This window comes from Anabrus simplex, chromosome 2 (assembly GCF_040414725.1).
Source record: "Anabrus simplex isolate iqAnaSimp1 chromosome 2, ASM4041472v1, whole genome shotgun sequence".
Lineage (NCBI taxonomy): Eukaryota > Metazoa > Arthropoda > Insecta > Orthoptera > Tettigoniidae > Anabrus > Anabrus simplex.
The window spans coordinates 725,000,925-725,020,963 of NC_090266.1; the positions used below are offsets into that span (position 1 = coordinate 725,000,925).

The 20,039-nt window shown below is 38.2% G+C and overlaps 1 protein-coding gene across 5 annotated transcripts in view; it reads right to left on the reverse strand.

The window, feature by feature from the left end:
* Positions 1 to 1,112: 1,112 nt before the first annotated feature.
* Itpr (Inositol 1,4,5,-trisphosphate receptor) overlaps positions 1,113 to 20,039 on the reverse strand; it is a 1,013,977-nt gene continuing 995,050 nt past the window's right edge. For all 5 annotated transcript variants that reach the window (XM_067141353.2, XM_067141352.2, XM_067141351.2 and 2 more), the window contains 2 exons: positions 16,999 to 17,160; positions 1,113 to 1,461 (listed from right to left, as the gene is read on the reverse strand). In XM_067141353.2, the coding sequence (XP_066997454.1) occupies positions 1,384 to 1,461; positions 16,999 to 17,160 (240 nt within the window). In that variant the 3' untranslated portion in view covers positions 1,113 to 1,383. The remainder of the gene's footprint in view (positions 1,462 to 16,998; positions 17,161 to 20,039) is intronic.

A 20,039-nucleotide genomic window follows, 5' to 3' on the forward strand; every position in this document is an offset into this window, starting at 1 on the left:
TTCCAGCAATTTCAAGTATCATATTAAAAGGGCCTCATTTTTTTCAGGAAGCAGTAACTTCAGTAGCTCATTTGGAAATGCTGCAGAACTTTGTAGTACCTAATCTGGAAAACAACCACATTCAGTACTTCCTTTGACAACAAGATGGAGCTTACCTCACTTTGGACTGAATGTTCACAACTTTTCTGATAATGCATTCACAGAGTGGATAGGGCGCTGTGGGACTATTGATTGGCCACCATGCTCTTGTGATTTGACCCCATGTGATTTAAGTCTATATGGGATTGTGAAGGATATGGTGTTTTCCCTATCACCAGAAGAATGTAAGTGAATTGAGAATGTCCAGTGAAATTGCATTTCATGACATTAATGAAGATAAATCTTTATTGTTCCATATTTGTGAACTGGACGTTGCATGAAATGTAATAAGACTCTCTGAACAATCTTTATCTTAATGGTTGCATGGTATGTTAGCGGGAACTTTACTTCTGCATTACCCTGTACATGCTACAATAACGAGGTTATTGCTTTAACATCCCATTAATCATGTTTATGGTTTTTGGAGATGATGTAACCTACAACTTACTTTTCAACATTAAAGATGGTTTGGCAGAAATTAATAATTGTGCAGTAGAAAAATATAAGAGGAAGAAATAAATATTTGAAGGGGGAGTTAGCCATGGAGCTGGACAACTCTATGATATGAAACACCCCGAATGTTTAGGGGAATAGAACATTCTGAAGACCCTGTACCTTTCTCCCAAACTCACATGCTCTTGCCAAAATTAAAAAAAAATAAAAATAAAATAAATAAATTTTAAAAATTATTGGCCTCACCCTTAGAAGCAGAATGATGTTGTCCTTATAACTGAATGATGTAATAGTAAACCTCCTTCTTGCAGAATACTTGAGTGTAAATCAGAGCTTGTTTGCACATTGCTTCATCTCTCCTTTCCAATTACAAAAGTTAATTAAAATGTTTGTATTGTTGACTCCAAAACCTATTCTGCAGACGAATGGAAGTCAATGATATTTGTCTCCAGTGCATCTTCTAGATATTTTGTGGCACTTTATCAACAAAGAATGTACAGTTAAGAAACTGAGCACACCTATTAAGTTAATTTTACAATTTATTTATATAATAATAATAATAATAATAATAATAATAATAATAATAATAATAATAATAATAATAATAATAATAATATTTTAAATAATTGGGCATACAATCATAACCCTTACGTAAAGTATATAACAACAGGATTAAGCCATTCAGTTTTAAGATTCTTCATTCTGATGACTGCAACTGAAGGGCATAATCATAGACTATGAAACAACAGCAACACTGGAAAACGAATTTCTTCTAATTGCGATTTAATACTACTACTGCAGGTTGTGCAAGTATGCTGAAGTTGAGTTCAGCAACCCTAGCCTTTGCTTTTGCTTTCTCTGTTCAGTCATCTGAAACAAAACAAAACATAAGTATGAGGACTCTGTTAACCATCTATTATTCATTAGTAACCTTGGTTGGTCCACAACAGCAAATGGCAGAAACAATATAAATTTATTTTCTTTTGTCTAGGCAAGGCCTGTAAAACTAGTAAAATGAGATGAACAAAAGCTAATTACCAAGCAAACAGATGGGAGTGAATTGCTAAAGAAATATATACAACTCATTTTTGGATGGATCATGAAATTTGTATCATTGTTGCTGATGGTTATGGCCCTAAAAGAACTGGTGATGGTTTAGGAGGACTTTTGAATGATTTAGAAGATATAGTCTCAATTCATCAATGTATTTTCAACAAACAAAAGGGGAGTTATTAACTCCTCACCTTGGTGAAGAGTTTTCTGGCACTACCCTGTCAGGGTGTATTTATTCAGCACAACACATATTGCCTGTCACTTCCAGTATAAGTGATAGAGAATAGTTTAAGAAGAAGAAGTTACAGTAAAACTTGCTTAAAGCAAAATTACAAGGGGCCAACATTCTTTCAGTTATCAAACAAGTTTCCGTATAAAAAAAGACAAAGAATCACAAATTTTATTAAGATGAGACTTGGCTATTCTGAGTGATATACATAAGTAATACATTGATTTATAACATTTTTACTACAGTAGCATACAAATTAATCTGAACACAGTCATTACTAAGACTATTTATAACTAATGTTGGCAGAATTGTATATTACTGCTAAATATTGTTCCCGCCTTCAAGCTAATTGCATTGTAAACATGATTTAAATCATAATGGGTGAAATGTTCACATTACAACAGTTTGCTACAGACTGTTGGAGGCAGGAAGAAGCACGCACAGACAAGCAAAGAAGCAGCTTCTGATGGATGCTATGTACAAAAAGCGATTGATATGGGCTAAATTTCATAAAGACTGGACTGTGGAAGATTGGAAATAAGTCATATTTTCAGAAGAGAGCCATTTCAAAGTTTGTGGTCAGTATGTTCCTTACAGGTGTAAGAAACTGTTCTGAGGATTATGTGGAACACAGAGGTGAAAGAAGGTGCGGGCATGAATGGGTGGATATAAGACAGTCAGAAGATTAACTTAAAACTTTAAAATTCGAGCTATATTTCTTTCTCTTCTTTTTTTTTTTTTTCTTTTCTTTTCTTTTCAAAAGTTAGACTTTACAAATTCAGGTACCAAAATTTAGCTCACAAGCTATGTAACAACTTTTAGAAAATCAGAACAATCAACTAATAACAAATTAGCTCATAGCTCCCTAATTACCAATTTTACATGAGCACAACTGCTCCCATTAACAAACAGTCAAGGAGATGGGTCTCCCAATTTCTTTTACATCAACAGGAAGAGCGTTACTGCCCTATCAATTTATACTTAGGAATCTATTTTCAAGATTTTCCAGGCCCATCAAAGGCACAACCTACATTTTCCAAAATCAAACAGTATTCACTGTCTTAAATGCTCATCAGTCTGACATCTTTACCTTGAAAAGAATGAAATAGAGCTTAACAGGGGTAGCGAGTACCCATTCTGCAAGGCCTTTGGTAAAAGCAAAAGGTTAAAGTTACTGGCTCAAAATTCAAAATGGTGAGGAGGCAGACACTTGCACTCCTTAAAATTTACATTAGATGCATAAAACCATACTTGGGCTTGTGGCCTGATGTAACTTTATTTTCTAAAATGTAAATTTCAAACTCTAAATGTAATTTCAAACTAGTCGAAAGAACTTATCCAAAATCGGGGAATAGAGAGTGATGTACCCTCTTGTGTTCCCTCTCAAATTGATTGTGAGCTGACTATGTCTCCTGCCTCCTTTATAAACACACTCTAGACTGGAGTGATCATTAAGACAACCTAGTCCGAAAATGTGCCAGCTTTTATAGCCGAGGGGAAAGTTCCAGGAAACTCTGGGCTAAGGCCCTGACACACCCCCAATTCTCACTGGATAATCAAATAAATACCAACATTTTCTCATTGGTGAATCAATAAATGTACAAAATTTTTGATAGGTCAACGCCTTGAGTTGGCGGGAAGAGATAGAAGTATTGATAACTTTTGAAAATAAAAAAAAACAAGTGCTAAACATTCCAGTTTAGGAAACCTTTACATACAAAATTACTCTAGAATTTTAATAGTTCATCTTCACCCCAGAGGGAACAAGATAAGTTTACAGTAGCGACATCTGTTGAGAAATGTTCAAACTTCTTGCACTAGTTGTTGCAAGTTTTATTTTTTAGATGGCATTCTCCAAGGCTCTTAATTTAAATGAATGGGGCGGGTGTACCTCCGGTACAATAACATCAGAGGAAACGTCTCTGGCCCATATTCAACAAGCACCTAAACATCCTCCAAAAGTGATGTTCTGGGCCCTTTAGTCCCTGTTAAGGGTTGATAAACAGAAATCCTTTGAAGGACTGCCCGAGTTACAAAAATTCTCTTCAGGGGTTGGAAGTGTTTCTCAACAACATCCAAAATGGTCAACAAATTTTTTTTTTTTTTTTTTTTTTTTTTTTGCTATTTGCTTTACGTCGCTTTACGTCTTATGGCGACGATGGGATAGGAAAGGCCTAGGAGTTGGAAGGAAGCGGCCGTGGCCTTAATTATGGTACGCCCCGGCATTTGCCTGGTGTGAAAATGGGAAACCACGGAAAACCATCTTCAAGGCTGCCGACAGTGGGACTCGAACCCGCGATCTCCCGATTACTGGATACTGGCCGCACTTGAACGACTGCAGCTATCGAGCTCGGTGGTCAACAAATTACTTGAAGATAAATACAATGAAGTGTTGTTCCCTTATCCCAGCAACTCACCCCCATATCAAACCCATTGAAAATTTATGAGCAATTTGTAAGAAGAGAATAGTGAAACTGGACATAACAACAAAAGTGAGCGTGATATGTTCACTTATCAAGCTATAGTTTCACTATAAAGAGATCAAGAATATTTGCAAAAAACTGGTGGAATTCACATCAAAATGCATCAATGTTGTTTTGAAGAATAAAGGTGGTCACAACAAAGCATTAAGGTATGCCTTTCTCTAATTGCAGGATTTTCATTAGTTTTCACAGTTTTAGATAAGGGAAAATTTGTATCTTGTTTGGATTAATTTGCATGCTACTGTATCTCTTTATTATCATACTACTATACTAATTTAAAACTCTATATGTTTATCCACTTGAGAATAATAAATCATTAAGTTTTTCCCACAGATTTATCAAAGCAACTTGTTTCTACCTATTTCTAACAATATCTTTCTGAAAGTAGTACCAAACGGTGTACAAGAGTTCACAAAATTTTGACGAGTTCATTGCATCATGTATGTACTGTGGGGACTGTTCACATGGGTGGTTCTTGAACAACCACCACCATCACTTGGTTTTTTAATTGTCATATGCCCAGATCCATTTCTGAGGAGATTAGTGTTTATGGGGCTTTTTTATGGTATAAGTCAGGCTGAATAGCTCAGACAGAAGAGAACTGTCTTTCTGAGCATATGTTGGTGGTTTTGATCCCATCTCAGTCTAGTGGTATTTGAAGGTGCTGTAGATTTAAGGTCATGTAAAAGAACTCCCATGAGACAAATTTCTGGCATCTTAACATCACCAAAAACTGCAAATGTAGTTAGTGGGATGTAAAACTCATAAAATTATCATTGTTATATTCTTTCTGTATGGGCGTAACAGACTGTAGAAAGAGTGAAGGAGATGTACAATGGGAGTGTCAGTTGTGTGAAAATAGGAGGAGAGAGAACAGGCTGGTTTGGGCAAAAAGGTGGATTAAAACAAAGAAGTGCTCTGTCACCTTTGCTCTTCGTAGTAACAATGGATACATAATGACAAAAGTGGCAAGGAAAATTGGAGAAGGAAAAATGAAAGTGATGATGTTTGCAGATGACCTGTTAGTCTGGGGAGAAAAGGAAGAGGATATCCAGGAACAGTTAGATGCTTGGGTTGATGAGGTGGAACAATATGGAATTAAATTTAATACCCAAAAGGGCGAGATAGTGATCACAACTAGAAAGAAGGAGAGACCTACGAGAGTTATAATGCTTGGAGGGGAACAGCATAGGAAGGTAGAGAGTTTCAAGTATTTAGGAAATATCATAGAGGAAAGTGGAAGAATTGATAAGGAAATAATCGAGCATGGAAGACAAGCAGGAGCATTCCTGAAAAGTGTCAGAAGCCTGGTTTGGAGCAAGGATGTCCCTCAGAGAATCAAAACGGTGAAATACAGGATGTACTATATACCTATTCTGATGCATGCAGATGAGGCGTGTGTAATGAGGCAGAGAGCCGTGAATAGAATACAGCCAAGTGAAATGAAATTTCTGAGAAGCAGGATAGGAGTGACAAAATAGGATAAGATGAGAAATGAGAAGGTTCGAGATATAGTAAAAGAAGAGCCAATACAGAATAAGATAGATGCACCTAGACTTGGATGGTATGGACACAGGAAGAGAGTGACAGAGGAAAGGATACCGAGGAGGATGCACGAAATGGAGATAACAGGTAAATGGCCAAGAGGAAGACCAAGAGACAGGTGGATAAAAGGAGTGGAAGAGTGTGTACAGAGAAGAGGAGAGATGGAGAGGCTTATGTTCCAAGCAGACTCGGCCAACAGCTGGAAACTGCAGACGATGATGATGATGACTTTAATTAATCTGCCTCGTCATCCTCAGGTTTGACAATATGAAATTAGCAGGGGTATGAGCGACAGTAGTAATACCATTCCTCTTACAGCCAGTCCCTGTCATGAATGGTGCAAAGATGTTGCTCAAAGAGTCAGCTGATGTATGCATTTCTGTCAGCTTGATAGACTCATATGAAATGACTGGGGATCCAACCAGTCTTTGGAGTGAATAAAAACACTCTCCCCCTGCCCTCATTCCCTAACTATTGCATCTTTTATTGAAACTGTTATGCCATCCTAAAGATGCTTTGAACAGATCTTTTTCACATGATATGGCTATTATGAGATCTTCACTCAGGCATTGGACCCAATATGTGCATGCTTTTTACCTTTTACTGGTGAACCACAATGAAATGATTTTATGATTTCCTCGTTCCTGGTTTCTGAGACATTGTATCCATTATACCACTTCATTACTTTCATCTTTAAGCATATGATAAATTTTCCCTTTGCCATACTTGAACTCTGCATTATTTCCTTTACTTAAAGTTTAACTTTTTTCATCATCATCGTCAGTTTACGGATCCAGTTCCCCGTGTATTGTTGATAAGCCCCTTCCACTCTCCTCTATTCGTAAATGTCCTGTTCGTCATGACATCATCCAGTGCCCTTCCCCTAGCTGCAATGTCAATCTCGACCATATCCATCCAGTTCTGGGAGAAAATTTTCCTTTTAGTTCAAGTGTACTCCAGGTTATTCTCATAGGCTGCACCCTCACGACACGTCCAAACTACCACAGTTTGAATGTACGGACTCTGTCCAGTAGAGATAAACCCTGCTCCCTGTCTCACCTCATTTCTTAACTTGTCCATTCTGGTCAGTGGACCTTAAGGTAGGACTGTTAGGCAGTACCATATGGCTGATAAAGCAGGCATGAGGCAGTTTCTAAAAAATAACTATGATCGGTGGAAAACGGTAAATAAAAATGTAAACAGACTCTGGGATGGGTTTAAAGAAATTGTTGAGGAATGCGAAAACAGGTTTGTACCGTTAAGGGTGGTAAGGAATGGTAAAGACCCACCTTATTATAATAGAGAAATAAAGAGACTAAGAAGGAGGTGCAGACTGGAAAGAAATAGTTAGAAATGGCTGTGGAAGTAAGGATAAATTGAAGGAACTTACCAGAAAATTGAATCTAGCAAAGAAGGCAGCTAAGGATAACATGATGGCAAGCATAATTGGCAGTCATACGAATTTTAGTGAAAAATGGAAGGGTATGTATAGGTATTTTAAGGCAGAAACAGGTTCCACGAAGGACATTCCAGGAATAATTAATGAACAAGGGGAGTATGTATGTGAGGATCTTCAAAAGGCAGAAGTATTCAGTCAGCAGTATGTAAAGATTGTTGGTTACAAGGATAATGTCGAGATAGAGGAGGAGACTAAGGCCAATGAAGTAATAAAATTTACATATGCTAACAATGACATTTACAATAAGATACAAAAGTTGAAAATTAGAAAAGCGGCTGGAATTAATCAGATTTCTGGGGATATACTAAAGACAATGGGTTGGGATATAGTCCCATATCTGAAGTACTTATTTGATTATTGTTTGGTCGGAGGAGCTATACCAAATGAATGGAGAGTTGCTATAGTATCGCCTGTGTATAAAGGAAAGGGTGATAGACATAAAGCTGAAAATTACAGGCCAGTAAGTTTGACATGCATTGCATGTAAGCTTTGGGAAGGCATTCTTTCTGATTATATTAGACATGTTTGTGAAATTAATAACTGGTTCGATAGAAGGCAATTCGGTTTTAGGAAAGGTTATTCCACTGAAGCTCAACTTGTAGGATTCCAGCAAGATATAGCAGATATCTTGGATTCTGGAGATCAAATGGACTGTATCGCAATTGACCTGTCTAAAGCATTTCATAGGGTGGATCATGGGAGACTACTGGCAAAAATGAGTGCAAATGGACTAGACAAAAGAGTGACTGAATGGGTTGCTATATTTCTAGAAAATAGATCTCAGAGAATTAGAGTAGGTAAAGCTTTATCTGACCCTGTAATAATTAAGAGGGGAATTCCTCAAGGCAGTATTATTGGACCTTTATGTTTTCTTATATATATAAATGATATGAGTAAAGGAGTGGAATCGGAGGTAAGGCTTTTTGCGGATGATGTTATTCTCTATAGAGTGATAAATAAGTTACAAGATTGTGAGCAACTGCAACGTGACCTTGAAAATGTTGAGAGATGGACAGCAGGCAATGGTATGTTGATAAACGGTGTTAAAAGTCAGGTTGTGAGTTTCACAAATAGGAAAAGTCCTCTCAGTTTTAATTACTGCGTTGATGGGGTGAAAGCTCCTTTTGGGGATCATTGTAAGTATCTAGGTGTTAATATAAGGAAAGATCTTCATTGGGGTAATCACATAAATGGGATTGTAAATAAAGGGTACAGATCTCTGCACATGGTTATGAGGGTGTTTAGGGGTTGTAGTAAGGATGTAAAGGAGAGTGCATATAAGTCTCTGTTAAGACCCCAACTAGAGTATGGTTCCAGTGTATGGGACCCTCACCAGGATTACCTGATTCAAGAACTGGAAAAAATCCAAAGAAAAGCAGCTTGATTTGTTCTGGGTGATTTCCGACAAACGAGTAGCGTTACAAAAATGTTGCAAAGTTTGGGTTGGGAAGAATTGAGAGAAAGAAGAAGAGCTGCTCGACTAAGTGGTATGTGATGTGGATGTTGATTCCCATAGGGAACCTAAAATATTTGTCCCGAATGAGTAAATTTACGCAGGCAGCCGGGAATGAGTTAGCTGGAAAATTTGCACTAGCCTTGCGTCTTGGGTGGTGTGCTGGGTCCCAACTGACAAGCCTAACTTGGCGCACGAGGGCGGGACGCAGGCAGCCGGGAATGAGTTAGCTGGAAAATTTATAATGTCCAATAACGGACCATTATATTGGTATTAAGTGGTATGTTCCGAGCTGTCAGCTGAGAGATGGCGTGGAATGACATTAGTAGATGAATAAGTTTGAATGGCGTTTATAAAAGTAGGAAAGATCACAATATGAAGATAAAGTTGGAATTCAAGAGGACAAACTGGGGCAAATATTCATTTATAGGAAGGGGAGTTAGGGATTGGAATAACTTACCAAGGGAGATGTTCAATAAATTTCCAATTTCTTTGAAATCATTTAGGAAAAGGCTAGGAAAGCAACAGATAGGGAATCTGCCACCTGGGCGACTGCCCTAAATGCAGATCAGTATTGATTGATTGATTGATTCATCTCCGATGTCTGCAGCCTTGATGAGTCTCTCCTCTTGAGGGTGCAGGTATTGGTACTGTATGTCATGAACCGTATGAAATAGCTGTAGAATACAGCTAATTTTGTTTTCTTTGGAATCTTAACATGCCAAAGAAGGGTCTTCACTTATTGGTAGAAGAAGGGATTCTTATGGGTACTGTTGATGATTTCTCTAGTGGCTAAGTTGTCTCTAGAAATTATACTGTTGGGATATGTAAAACTGTCCACACTCACGAACTGGTGGTCACTTGTTGATATATGATGCTTGCTGGTTATCCATCTCTGTTCATCTCCATCATAACTATCTTCGTTTCACTGATTTTGGGTCTTGCCGGCACTTTCACTTCTATTTCACCTCAAATCTTTAAGGAGGATGAGGAAAGAGACAGAAAGTTTGAGGGATATATTTAGGCTTATGCTGGAGGATAGAAAGGAAGGTAGGTCTTCCTCAAACAATCTACAGGGTACAGTAAAAAGACAAAAGACAGGGGAAGGAAGGGGAGAAGCTGAGGTAGGTAGGTGGGCTAATATTTTAAGGGGAAGGTAATTGAGGTCTAAGAGATCTAGTCAATGGGAGAGTTTAGAAGAGGTTTCAGTGAGGAATTAGAATGATTCACTGCATGTAGAACAACAGACAGAAGATGGGGAACAAGGAAATATTTCAGGGAAGGAAATAAGAAAGGGAATGGTAAGAAAGGCAAATGTGGAGAAGAAAATAGAAAGAGGGAGGAGGGATAGAATCAGGACAGGAAGAAAAAGGAGGAAGAAGTCCGATTTGCAGCCACCAGAAAAGATAAGGGAGATGGGGATGGTCGACTATCTAATGAGGTGGGTGGAGTTGAGGCTCTGGTCACTGGGGTACTGTGTTGTTAGGCATGTGGCAAAAAAGTATGGAGGTAAGGGATCCAGGGTAGGGTGTTATCCAGGAATTGTAGGTTAAGACAGATGTTGAGGAAAGTAAAAGGGAAGGAGGACGGTAAGAAGAAGGTGGTATTTTCTCACAGTGGTACCGACAATGTACGGCAAGCAGGAATAGGTACCAACATAGTTGGGGGTGTGTAGGAACTGATTATGGCACCATGGGAAAAGTTTAAGGGAGCAGAGATTTTTATCAGTGGGATAATGTGAAGGAGGGCTACTGAATGAAGGGTGATTGGGGATTTAAATGAGACTATGGAGTGGGTATGTGGGGAAAGTGGGAGTGAGATTTGTGGATCCTAATGGGTGGGTAAGAGACAGGGATCTGCACTCAGATGTCCTTCACTTGAACTGCATGGGTGTGTACATGTTAGGGGGTTTATTTAGAAGGGTTATAGAGAGGTAGCCTACACTAGAAGTATCTTATAACTAGAATTCATAATGGCAATAAATTTACTCTCGCTATAGAAGACTATTAATATATCTGGTTTTCCGTAAAAATTGGATACGATACAAGAAACCCATTAAAATCACTATGGGACACCAATCAGTTTGTTCAAAACATTTTGTGGATGTTTTCCATACAGCAGCTTACTTGTTTGTTACAATATTTTCTAATTCCAATACTTTGTGAATGCGCATGTTCAGTTTCACATCGCTCCAACTGTAGCAAAAGTTTCAATATCCTTACTTAAAACCGTGTCTCCTAACCTAACTTTATCGTGCATGTACAGTATTATGAAAACACACTTCAAGTCCCCTGAAGAATATTGATAATCTTTTTTGCTACAAATTTATGAAAGGAACAGCCTTTCTGAAATTAAACCAGACAAGGGAGTATAAAACCTAACCTCCGAAATAAGTGATGCACACTGCCGTATCTTGAGAATTATTACATTATTTAATTTCAATACGTAGTATTAAAAGTAAGTGATCATTTACTTCAGCCTTTGTTTCTAAGGAACCTGCTGTCAGCCACAATATTTACACCCTTACTGTGAAAATATGTTCTCCCCTCATTTCGAACTTCAATGTTTGTATACACCAGTCAAAATCATGAGTTAATGGGTATTATTAACCGATGTTGACAGCTCCTTTGAATGTCCGTCAGAGCATGCTTGTGCACATAGTGAGAAATCAATACGGAAAATATAAAACGCCCTAATTTGCTCGTAATAATGGATGAACCAGCAAAAGCGTTTTCATTGTAACTCAAGGAGATAATGTAGACTATTATAGGAATTTTCAAGGGGGAAATAAAACTGCGCCATTGCAATGGGGTTCTCACTATATGCCTGAGTCACTACAGTGAACTTCTACTGTATGTTCAAGGAAACGGGCTGGAATAGGCAGCGGTGATGAGACTAAAGGAAGCTGAAAGCCAAGCAAGGATGAAATAAAGTTGTCACATCTGTTAAACTGCAGTAGTATCCAAGAAAAGAATAGATAGATAGATAGATATCATGTATATACCTGGTGTATGCATAAGTCTTTTCTGGTTTCACTAAGAGATAGCATCAGCGAACAGTATGCAGCATATGAATTTGACACATACGTCAGTATGTTCGTCTGACATTAACCTACCAACACACATAAGTTGAGTCCACCAAACACTAGTGCCTGTGTTGTATCGTTCAGTGATCATGTCGACGTTTGTGCTTGAAAAAGAACATTTGTGGCATGCATTGCTTTTCTTATTTAATCAAAATGAAAAGGCTGTGGAAAGTCATCGTTTGCTGGTAGAAACATATGGTGAACACGCTCCATTGATTAGAACATGTGTGACATGGTTTCGACAAATTAAATGTGGTGATTTCAATGTGAAAGACAGTGTGTGCTCTGGTAGACCACAAAAGTGCGAAGACAAGCAATTGCAGGCAAAACCACTAATGCACAACGTTATCGCCAACAAAAGATTAATTTAAATCACGCATTGATCGAAAGACGACCGGCATGGGCCAGAAGACATGGCAAAGTGATTTCGTTACACGACAATGCACAGTCTCTCACAGCAAAACCAGTGAAAGGCACCTTGAAATCGCTTGGATGGGACATCCTTCCGCACCCACCGTACTGTCCCAACATGGCGCAAGCTGACTATATCATCTCTTTGCATCAATGGGGCACACGCTCGCAGAGCAGCACTTCAGCAATTTCGAGGAAGTTGGAAAATGGCTCGACGAACTGTTTGCTGCAAAAGACAAGCAGTTTTTCTGGCATGGTATTCATAACTTACCTGAAAGATGGGCAAAGTGTGTAGAAGCCAATGGCCAATATTTCGAATAAACAAAAAATGAATTTCCCTTGCAAATGACATGTTTTCTTTACCATACACACTGGCAAAAGCTTATGCATACACCTGGTATATATATTTGTTGGATATTGTAATAGGAGTTGGCTCATGGCTGAAAAGTAATAATAATGTTATTGTTTTTACGTCCTACTAACTACTCTTATGGTTTTCAGAGATGCCAAGGTGCTGGAATTTAGTCTCGCAGGAGTTCTTTTATGTGCCAGTAAATATACCGACATGAGGCTGACGTTTTTGAACACCTTCAAATACCCCCGAACTGAGCCAGGATCGAACCTGCCAAGTTGGGGTCAGAATGCCAGTGCCTCAACTGCCTGAGCCACTCAGCCTGGCTGGCAGAAAAGTGATATTATGGATGCAGAAATTTTCTTCCAGTACTGGAGTGTTTATTGTAATTACAAGACAGAACTGAAAGGAGGGAGAGTAGGGAGTATTTACACTGGTAAAAAGAATTTGTAAGCTATGAAAAAGTTACGGATGCGAACCACAGCATTTAAAGTGTAAGGTTCAAGATAAGGCTAAATGTAATAGGCAACTTAATGTTTTTAGGGTGTACCGTCTTGGAAAGGGCAATGTAAATGCAGAAATATTTGATAAGATAATCAGCTATGTGGGAAACAACATAAAAAGGAATGTGACTCTAGTGGGTGATCTCAATTTACGAATTTTTAACTGGGAAGATAATTTGAATGAGAGAAAGGATGACAAACATTTGATAAATAAGTTAATCTAGGAAAGACAGTTTGATCACAAAGTGATCCAACTAACAAGAGTGAAATATACCCTAGATGCCATGTCAATAAAACTAGAGGAGCTCTAAAGTGATACTGAAGTGATAGATGGTATAAGTGAAGACAAAGCTGTTTTAGTAATAGTTAAAAATAAATGTGATAGAAAGGAAAGTTGTAAAAGTAACATTATTAAGCAGTACCATATCATTGATAAGAAAAGCATGAGAGAGTTTTCAAAAAGTAATTATGATCGGTGGAAAATGGTAAATAAAAATGTACACAGCCTATGGGATGGGTTTAAAATTATTGTTAAGGAGAGAAAAAATAAATATCCTATGTACAGATGACCAATGAAAATTTGCCGCACCTCTGGAGATGTGAAATATAAGAAAGTCCACTTTGACTATGTTCGGCTTTGTTCAGTTGGCTTAATTGTAACACAGTCCATAGTTGCACTCATTGCGTCAGTTGCTCTCTCTCTACCCTCTCCTCCTTTGCGATATGCACATCCATACTGCACTATGAAATTATAAGCACATGGCAAGCTCCCAGATAGCACAGTAGGTCACCTGTAGGCTACAAAATTTGTACCTACCATCAGAGCTAAAGTTTGAATTCTGGCGAGAATAATTTTTATGTTCCTGAATTAATACTATGTGATGACATCAGGCAATGAAAACACCAAGTTTGGCCAAACTAACCTTGATGCTAAATGCTTTACTCCATTCTGACACGGCATAATATTCACATACGCTACGTCAAGAGGGCAAGTGCTGGCTCTCCTCCAACATGGCATTTTTACCATTTGTGGGGCAGTGATTTGGTGTGGCATTTTACCTAGGGTGCTCAGAGATTGATACAGCAGTGGTGGGTTCAAGGGGAAGTTGGACGTCTACCGGTCACTGCTTTAAAGTGGGTTTCTCCTAGTGAAGAAGACAACAGGTCATTTGAAACTTCACAGGAGAGCCCACTCCTAATCTTGGTGGAGCTCATGCAGGCAACCAGGCTTCACAGATGTTCATACATGGTCTATAAATTATTATGTGAACCTGGACTCTATTGCAGAAATGCTGCCACCAAAGAGTCTCTCTGATGAACAGAGGGTCAATTGGTGCACCTTTGCAGAGATGGAGTTAAATCTTAATTGGAGTCATGTGATTTTCTCTGTCGAGATGATAATTCTTTCCGTTGGGCGGAGTTTAGGCCAGTTCATGTTTACAGGCCATGGGGAGCCCTATACAACGAAAGATACACAGCAGAGTGATCATGCAGTGGCTGCATATCTGTGTCAGGTTGAATATCGTCTGATGGGGCTGGTGTTCTTCATCGGATAGATGGCCATCTTACATCGGACCAATATTTGGACATTCTGCAGAACATTAAGGTTCCAAGCACAAAGGAGCGCTATCCAGATGAGGTAATACAGTTTGTGCAAGACAGGATGTAAGGAGAGGGCACCTAAGTCTCTGGTAAGGCCCCAACTAGAGTATGGCTGCAGTGCATGGGGCCCTCACCAGGATTATTTGATTCGAGAAATGGAAAAAATCCCCAGTAAAGAAGCTTGATTTGTTCTTGGTGATTTCCGACAAAAGAATAGCATTACGAAAATGTTTCAAAGTTTGGGTTGGGAAGATCTGCGAGAAAGGAAGACAAGCTACTTGACTAAGTGGCATGTATTACATGTTAAAAAACTTTAATGTTGGTCCGTATACTTCAAATAAAAAGACTTGAGCTTCCCACCTTTTCAATACACAATATAATCAAGTTGGTGATTAAATTACATTAATGTCAAAATTATTTGCAGGACATTTTTCATCTCTTTGAGACATCATCAGCCACTTATTTCCAGCACAGATTAAAAATAGACATGTACAGGCAGTAAAGAGTTGTCATACACTCATGATTTCTATAAATAACAAACATGCACTTACGTCCACTAAGATCGGAAAAAACACTGATTAAAAGTCTTTAAAAAACAAAAATGCACACATACACCTGTTCTTGGTATACTTAAAAATACTTTTAAAAAACCTATGAGGTAGAATTGTCCTTGGAAAATTGATCTTGTAGATGATTCAAAATGATAATTGAGGTAGTGATTAAATTCTATAGATGAGGGGACTCCTCAACGTTGAAAAGAAGGTTGCATTAAATAATATTGATCTTGTAAACTGCTGTGGAAAATGTTGCAGAATGCGGTATTTTATTTGCGAGTCTGAAAAAAAAAAAAATGACAAGGGCTTAAAGTGTAAACAGAAAGAGATTAAAAACACACTCACTAACTATTTTAATTTCTCATAGTTGATGCCCATCAACTGGCGTGACCGATCTTAACGGCTGACGTTGCACATCTAGTGTTGTAATCGTGTGCCTTGGTGCACAAGGGAGCATAATCAGGAGAGGGGAGGGGAAGGGGAAGAGGAAGGGGAAGAGGAAGAGGAAGGAGAAAGGGATGATGCACTGGCGAGGGAAATGTAGGGGACAGGTTTTATAGTTATGAGGAACCCAGCTTTATTAGTTACGAACAAATCAAGGAGAGAAGGGATTTGGTCATATAAAGGACTTTTATTTTCTAAAAAGTCACTTAAATTATTATTATTATTATTATTATTATTATTATTATTATTATTATTATTATTATTATTATTATTATTATTATTATGAAATTGATCCAAAGATATGAATACGTTTTCTAAGACATTCATGAGGTTACCCCTGCTAACCCTTGGCAAAATGGTCAAATCTTGATTGATTGAGGTATAGGAGTGGTCAACTTTGCTCATATGAATACTCATGCAGGAAATCTTACAATGATTTTTACCATTAACATGCTCCAGGTATTAGGTTGTAAAACTACCACCTGTCTGTCCAATGTAAGAAGTCTTATACTGGGTGCAGGCAAGCCTATGTGTGCCTGAGCCAGCAAAATGATCACTGTTAGAATTCACAACACTGTGATAAAAAAACAAATGGCTATTAGTATTATGGGTTTAAAAGACACTTGAAAACAATGTTTCTTGAATAGATTTCTTACTTGAAAAATACCAGGATTATTGTAAGTGAAGGTTAAAAATTTAAGTTTTTTATGTGACTCCAGAACAAACTTAGAGCATTGGTTTTTGTAAACCAATTTTTCCAATAATTCTGTTGATGGCATTGAAGGTGAAAATCTCAAGTCTTTTTATTTGAAGTAAATGGTATGTGCCAAGCTGTCAGTGGAGAGATTGCGTGGAATGACTTTAGTAGACAAATAAGTTTGAGCAGTGTTTTTAAAAGTAGGAAAGATCACAATATAAAGTTAAAGTTGGAATTCAAGAGGACAACTTGTGGCAAATATTCGTTTATAGGAAGGGGAGTTAGAGATTAGAATAACTTACCAAGGGAGACGTTCAATAAATTTCCAATTTCTTTGAAATCATTTCAGAAATGGCTAGGAAAACAACAGATAGCAAATCTGCTACCTTGGTGACTGCCCTAAATGCAGATCAGTGGTGACTGACTGACTGATTGATTGATTGATTGATTGATTGATTGATTGATTGATTGATTTGATTCACATGTGTTCGTTCCATCACTCCTCATTGCTACTGAATATGTAATTAATATACTTACCTGGTCCTTGAGCTCAGTGAGCTGCTGAGAAAGATGTGCAACAAGATTCTGAGTCTTCTCCAATTGCATTTGAAGAGTTCTCAACTCAATCTGTTCTCCTTCGCCTTCGTCTGCTGCTAAGGACATGGCTCGTAGGCGAGGGAACCATTCCAAATTCCGATCCTACAATAGAACATTAAGCATCTATACTGTAAGAGGCACATAAGAGTAAGGCTGAAGGAAAACAAATACATCCACCACAAAAAATATGTAATCTTCTCTTTAACAATGAATGTTAAATCTGAAGGAGATAAGATACCTCATCGTACTCTTAGAAATACAGTATACTGATGGGGGCTCCCTAGTCAAGACGATAAAGGTAGACATGGTTCACGTGGAATGATGTAGGCTTCATTCCTAATTGGAAAATCAAAAAATTTAGAAACAAGACTTCAAATTCAGGAGAGGCATATGATCCTGATTTGATCTCAGTCTTAAAAAAAGAGTGTAATACTAACTAGGGCAAATGCAGCAGGCAAACATCTAACCACTCTATGCTACTCAATCTTGAGTTTATGAATTGTGAAAACCTTCTACTCTTACAAGTGTCTTCACAGCCAGTACAGGAACAGCTTGGCTCTGGAATATACTGATAATTAAAGATGAGGAGACTACAATGACAACGTAAACATGAAAGGCATAACCATTTGTTTTGAAAAAGTGCTAATAAATGAATAAAATGAATGAATAACACAATAATAATACAAGTACTAATGTAATAAATGAATAAGATTACTGTACATTAAGTGCTGAAAATGCACTCCCTCTACCTCCAGATACAACTGAACATGTTGTGCCACTTTCTGTACATTTTCTGGAATATTGCATTATCAATACTCATGATGATGTACATAGTGTTCTCATTCAAATAAGTTCAGAGTTTGAGGAGATATAGTGTAAAATCCTGCCTTAAGATAACCTCAGAGAAGAAGATCTGAAGGTGGTTTTATGTGGTTTCCCATTTTCACACCAAGTAAATACTAGGGCTGTACCTTAACTATGGCCACGGCTACTTCCTTCCCATTCCTAGGCCTTTCTATCCCTTCATCGCCATAAGACCTGCCTGTGTCGGTGCAACATAAAGCCAATTTTGTTAATAAAAAAAGGAAAAGATCTGGTGAAATGGAATTCAGTGAATTTGGTGACAACAAGTTCTTTGTAATGATGCGATCACCAAAGAACCTTTGGATCAGAGCCTTGGACTGATGTGATGTATGACGTGGCACCATCCTCTTGAAAGAATCTTTCATACAGCCCAATATCATCCGTTTCCTCAAAAAATTTCATGAAAATCCATTGGTATTGGGCAAAATAAGCTGGGCCCACTATTCTCTCTACTGATATTAAGCACCAAACACACACTTTTAGAGTACATATGTACTACAGGAATTGAATGCAGTTGCTGTGTGACCCAAATACATGTGTCCTGTAAGATTACATATTATTACAAGTGGAACCATGCCTCTGTAAATCATCTGATGGACAGTATGCCAGGAATATGAACAATGGTTGCCTGGAACCAACAGCATTATTCTACACTTTTAACCTTATTGGGCTCCAGCAGCTAATGAACAACTGCCATCCAATACTGTTTAATATGTATGTGAACATGCAAAAAACACCTTAAATACACAATAGGCAATATTAAATAACAGAAGTAATAATTTGTTTGAAAGGAAGTGGGACTACTAAGTCAAGCTGCACTGGCTTACTGTTGCATCACTGTGCCCCTCCCAATCTAGATCATGGGACAACACATTGAAACCTGATATAAATTATAAATATTTATTTAAACATGTACCTGTAACTGGTAAAATGCATCTGGAATTATAGACTTCTCCATCGATAAGTGTTAAGTTCATTATTAAAATCAGGAAGGCACAAGACACAAAAATTAACCCATATCAGCCAAGAGAATTAACCCCTATGCTGCCATGCTGGGCACTTTTGACAAATAGCAGTTGCACACTGTCAGCTGCCATATTCGACTTTAGTCCATGGCCTCAGAATGTTATTACCATGTGATGCCACGTTCGAAAAGGAGAGAAGATAGCGTTTGCACTCTTCTTCAGTGTGCTGCTATCTAGTGGTAGGTGAAAGGAGGTCAGTTTTATTTTATTTTATTATTTTTTATTTTTTTGCTAGGGGCTTTACGTCGCACTGACACAGATAGGTCTTATGGCGACGATGGGATAGGAAAGGCCTAGGAGTTGGAAGGAAGTGGCCGTGGCCTTAATTAAGGTACAGCCCCAGCATTTGCCTGGTGTGAAAATGGGAAACCACGGAAAACCATAGGTCAGTTTTAAACGTTGCCAGTCACGCCATTCTTCTCACCATGTGTCTGCTAGCATATTGCACATATGTAATTCGTGTGTGGAAGTGGGTATATTTTAATGTCATATGACACAGTATGATGTGGCTTCTGGACATAATGGGTGCAGAGCCAAAGAAAAGGAAACCCGAAGCCAAAATTACTGAGCGGTTTTCCGAAAGTATGTCAGATACAGTGACATGGAGGAAGATGATGATGATGACGATTCTCTCTGCGATGTGAATAGTGGTTCAGAATTGGAAAGCAATGACAGTGATGACAGCAGTAGTGAGACTATGGACAGTCCTATGTTCGTAGTGTCTGGTGCATAGAAAGAAGTCTGAGATATTATGAAGGAGTCTAATAATGCTTTGAATAATATATCTAGTTTTTGCAGAGTTACTGGTGTGAAAATAGTGAAGGGCTTTCTCTATTTCAGTGTCCAGCTCCATGGCTAAATGGTTAGCGTGCTGGCCATTGGTCACAGGGGTCCCAGGTTCGATTCCTGGCAGGGTCGGGAATTTTAACCTTAATTGGTTAATTTCACTGACACGGAGGCTGGGTGTAGGTTTTGTCATCATCATCATCATCATCATCATCATCATAATTTCATCTTCATCACGGCACAGGTCGCCAACGGGTGTCAGATCAAAAGACCTGCATCTGGCGAGCCGAACTTGTCCTCGGACAC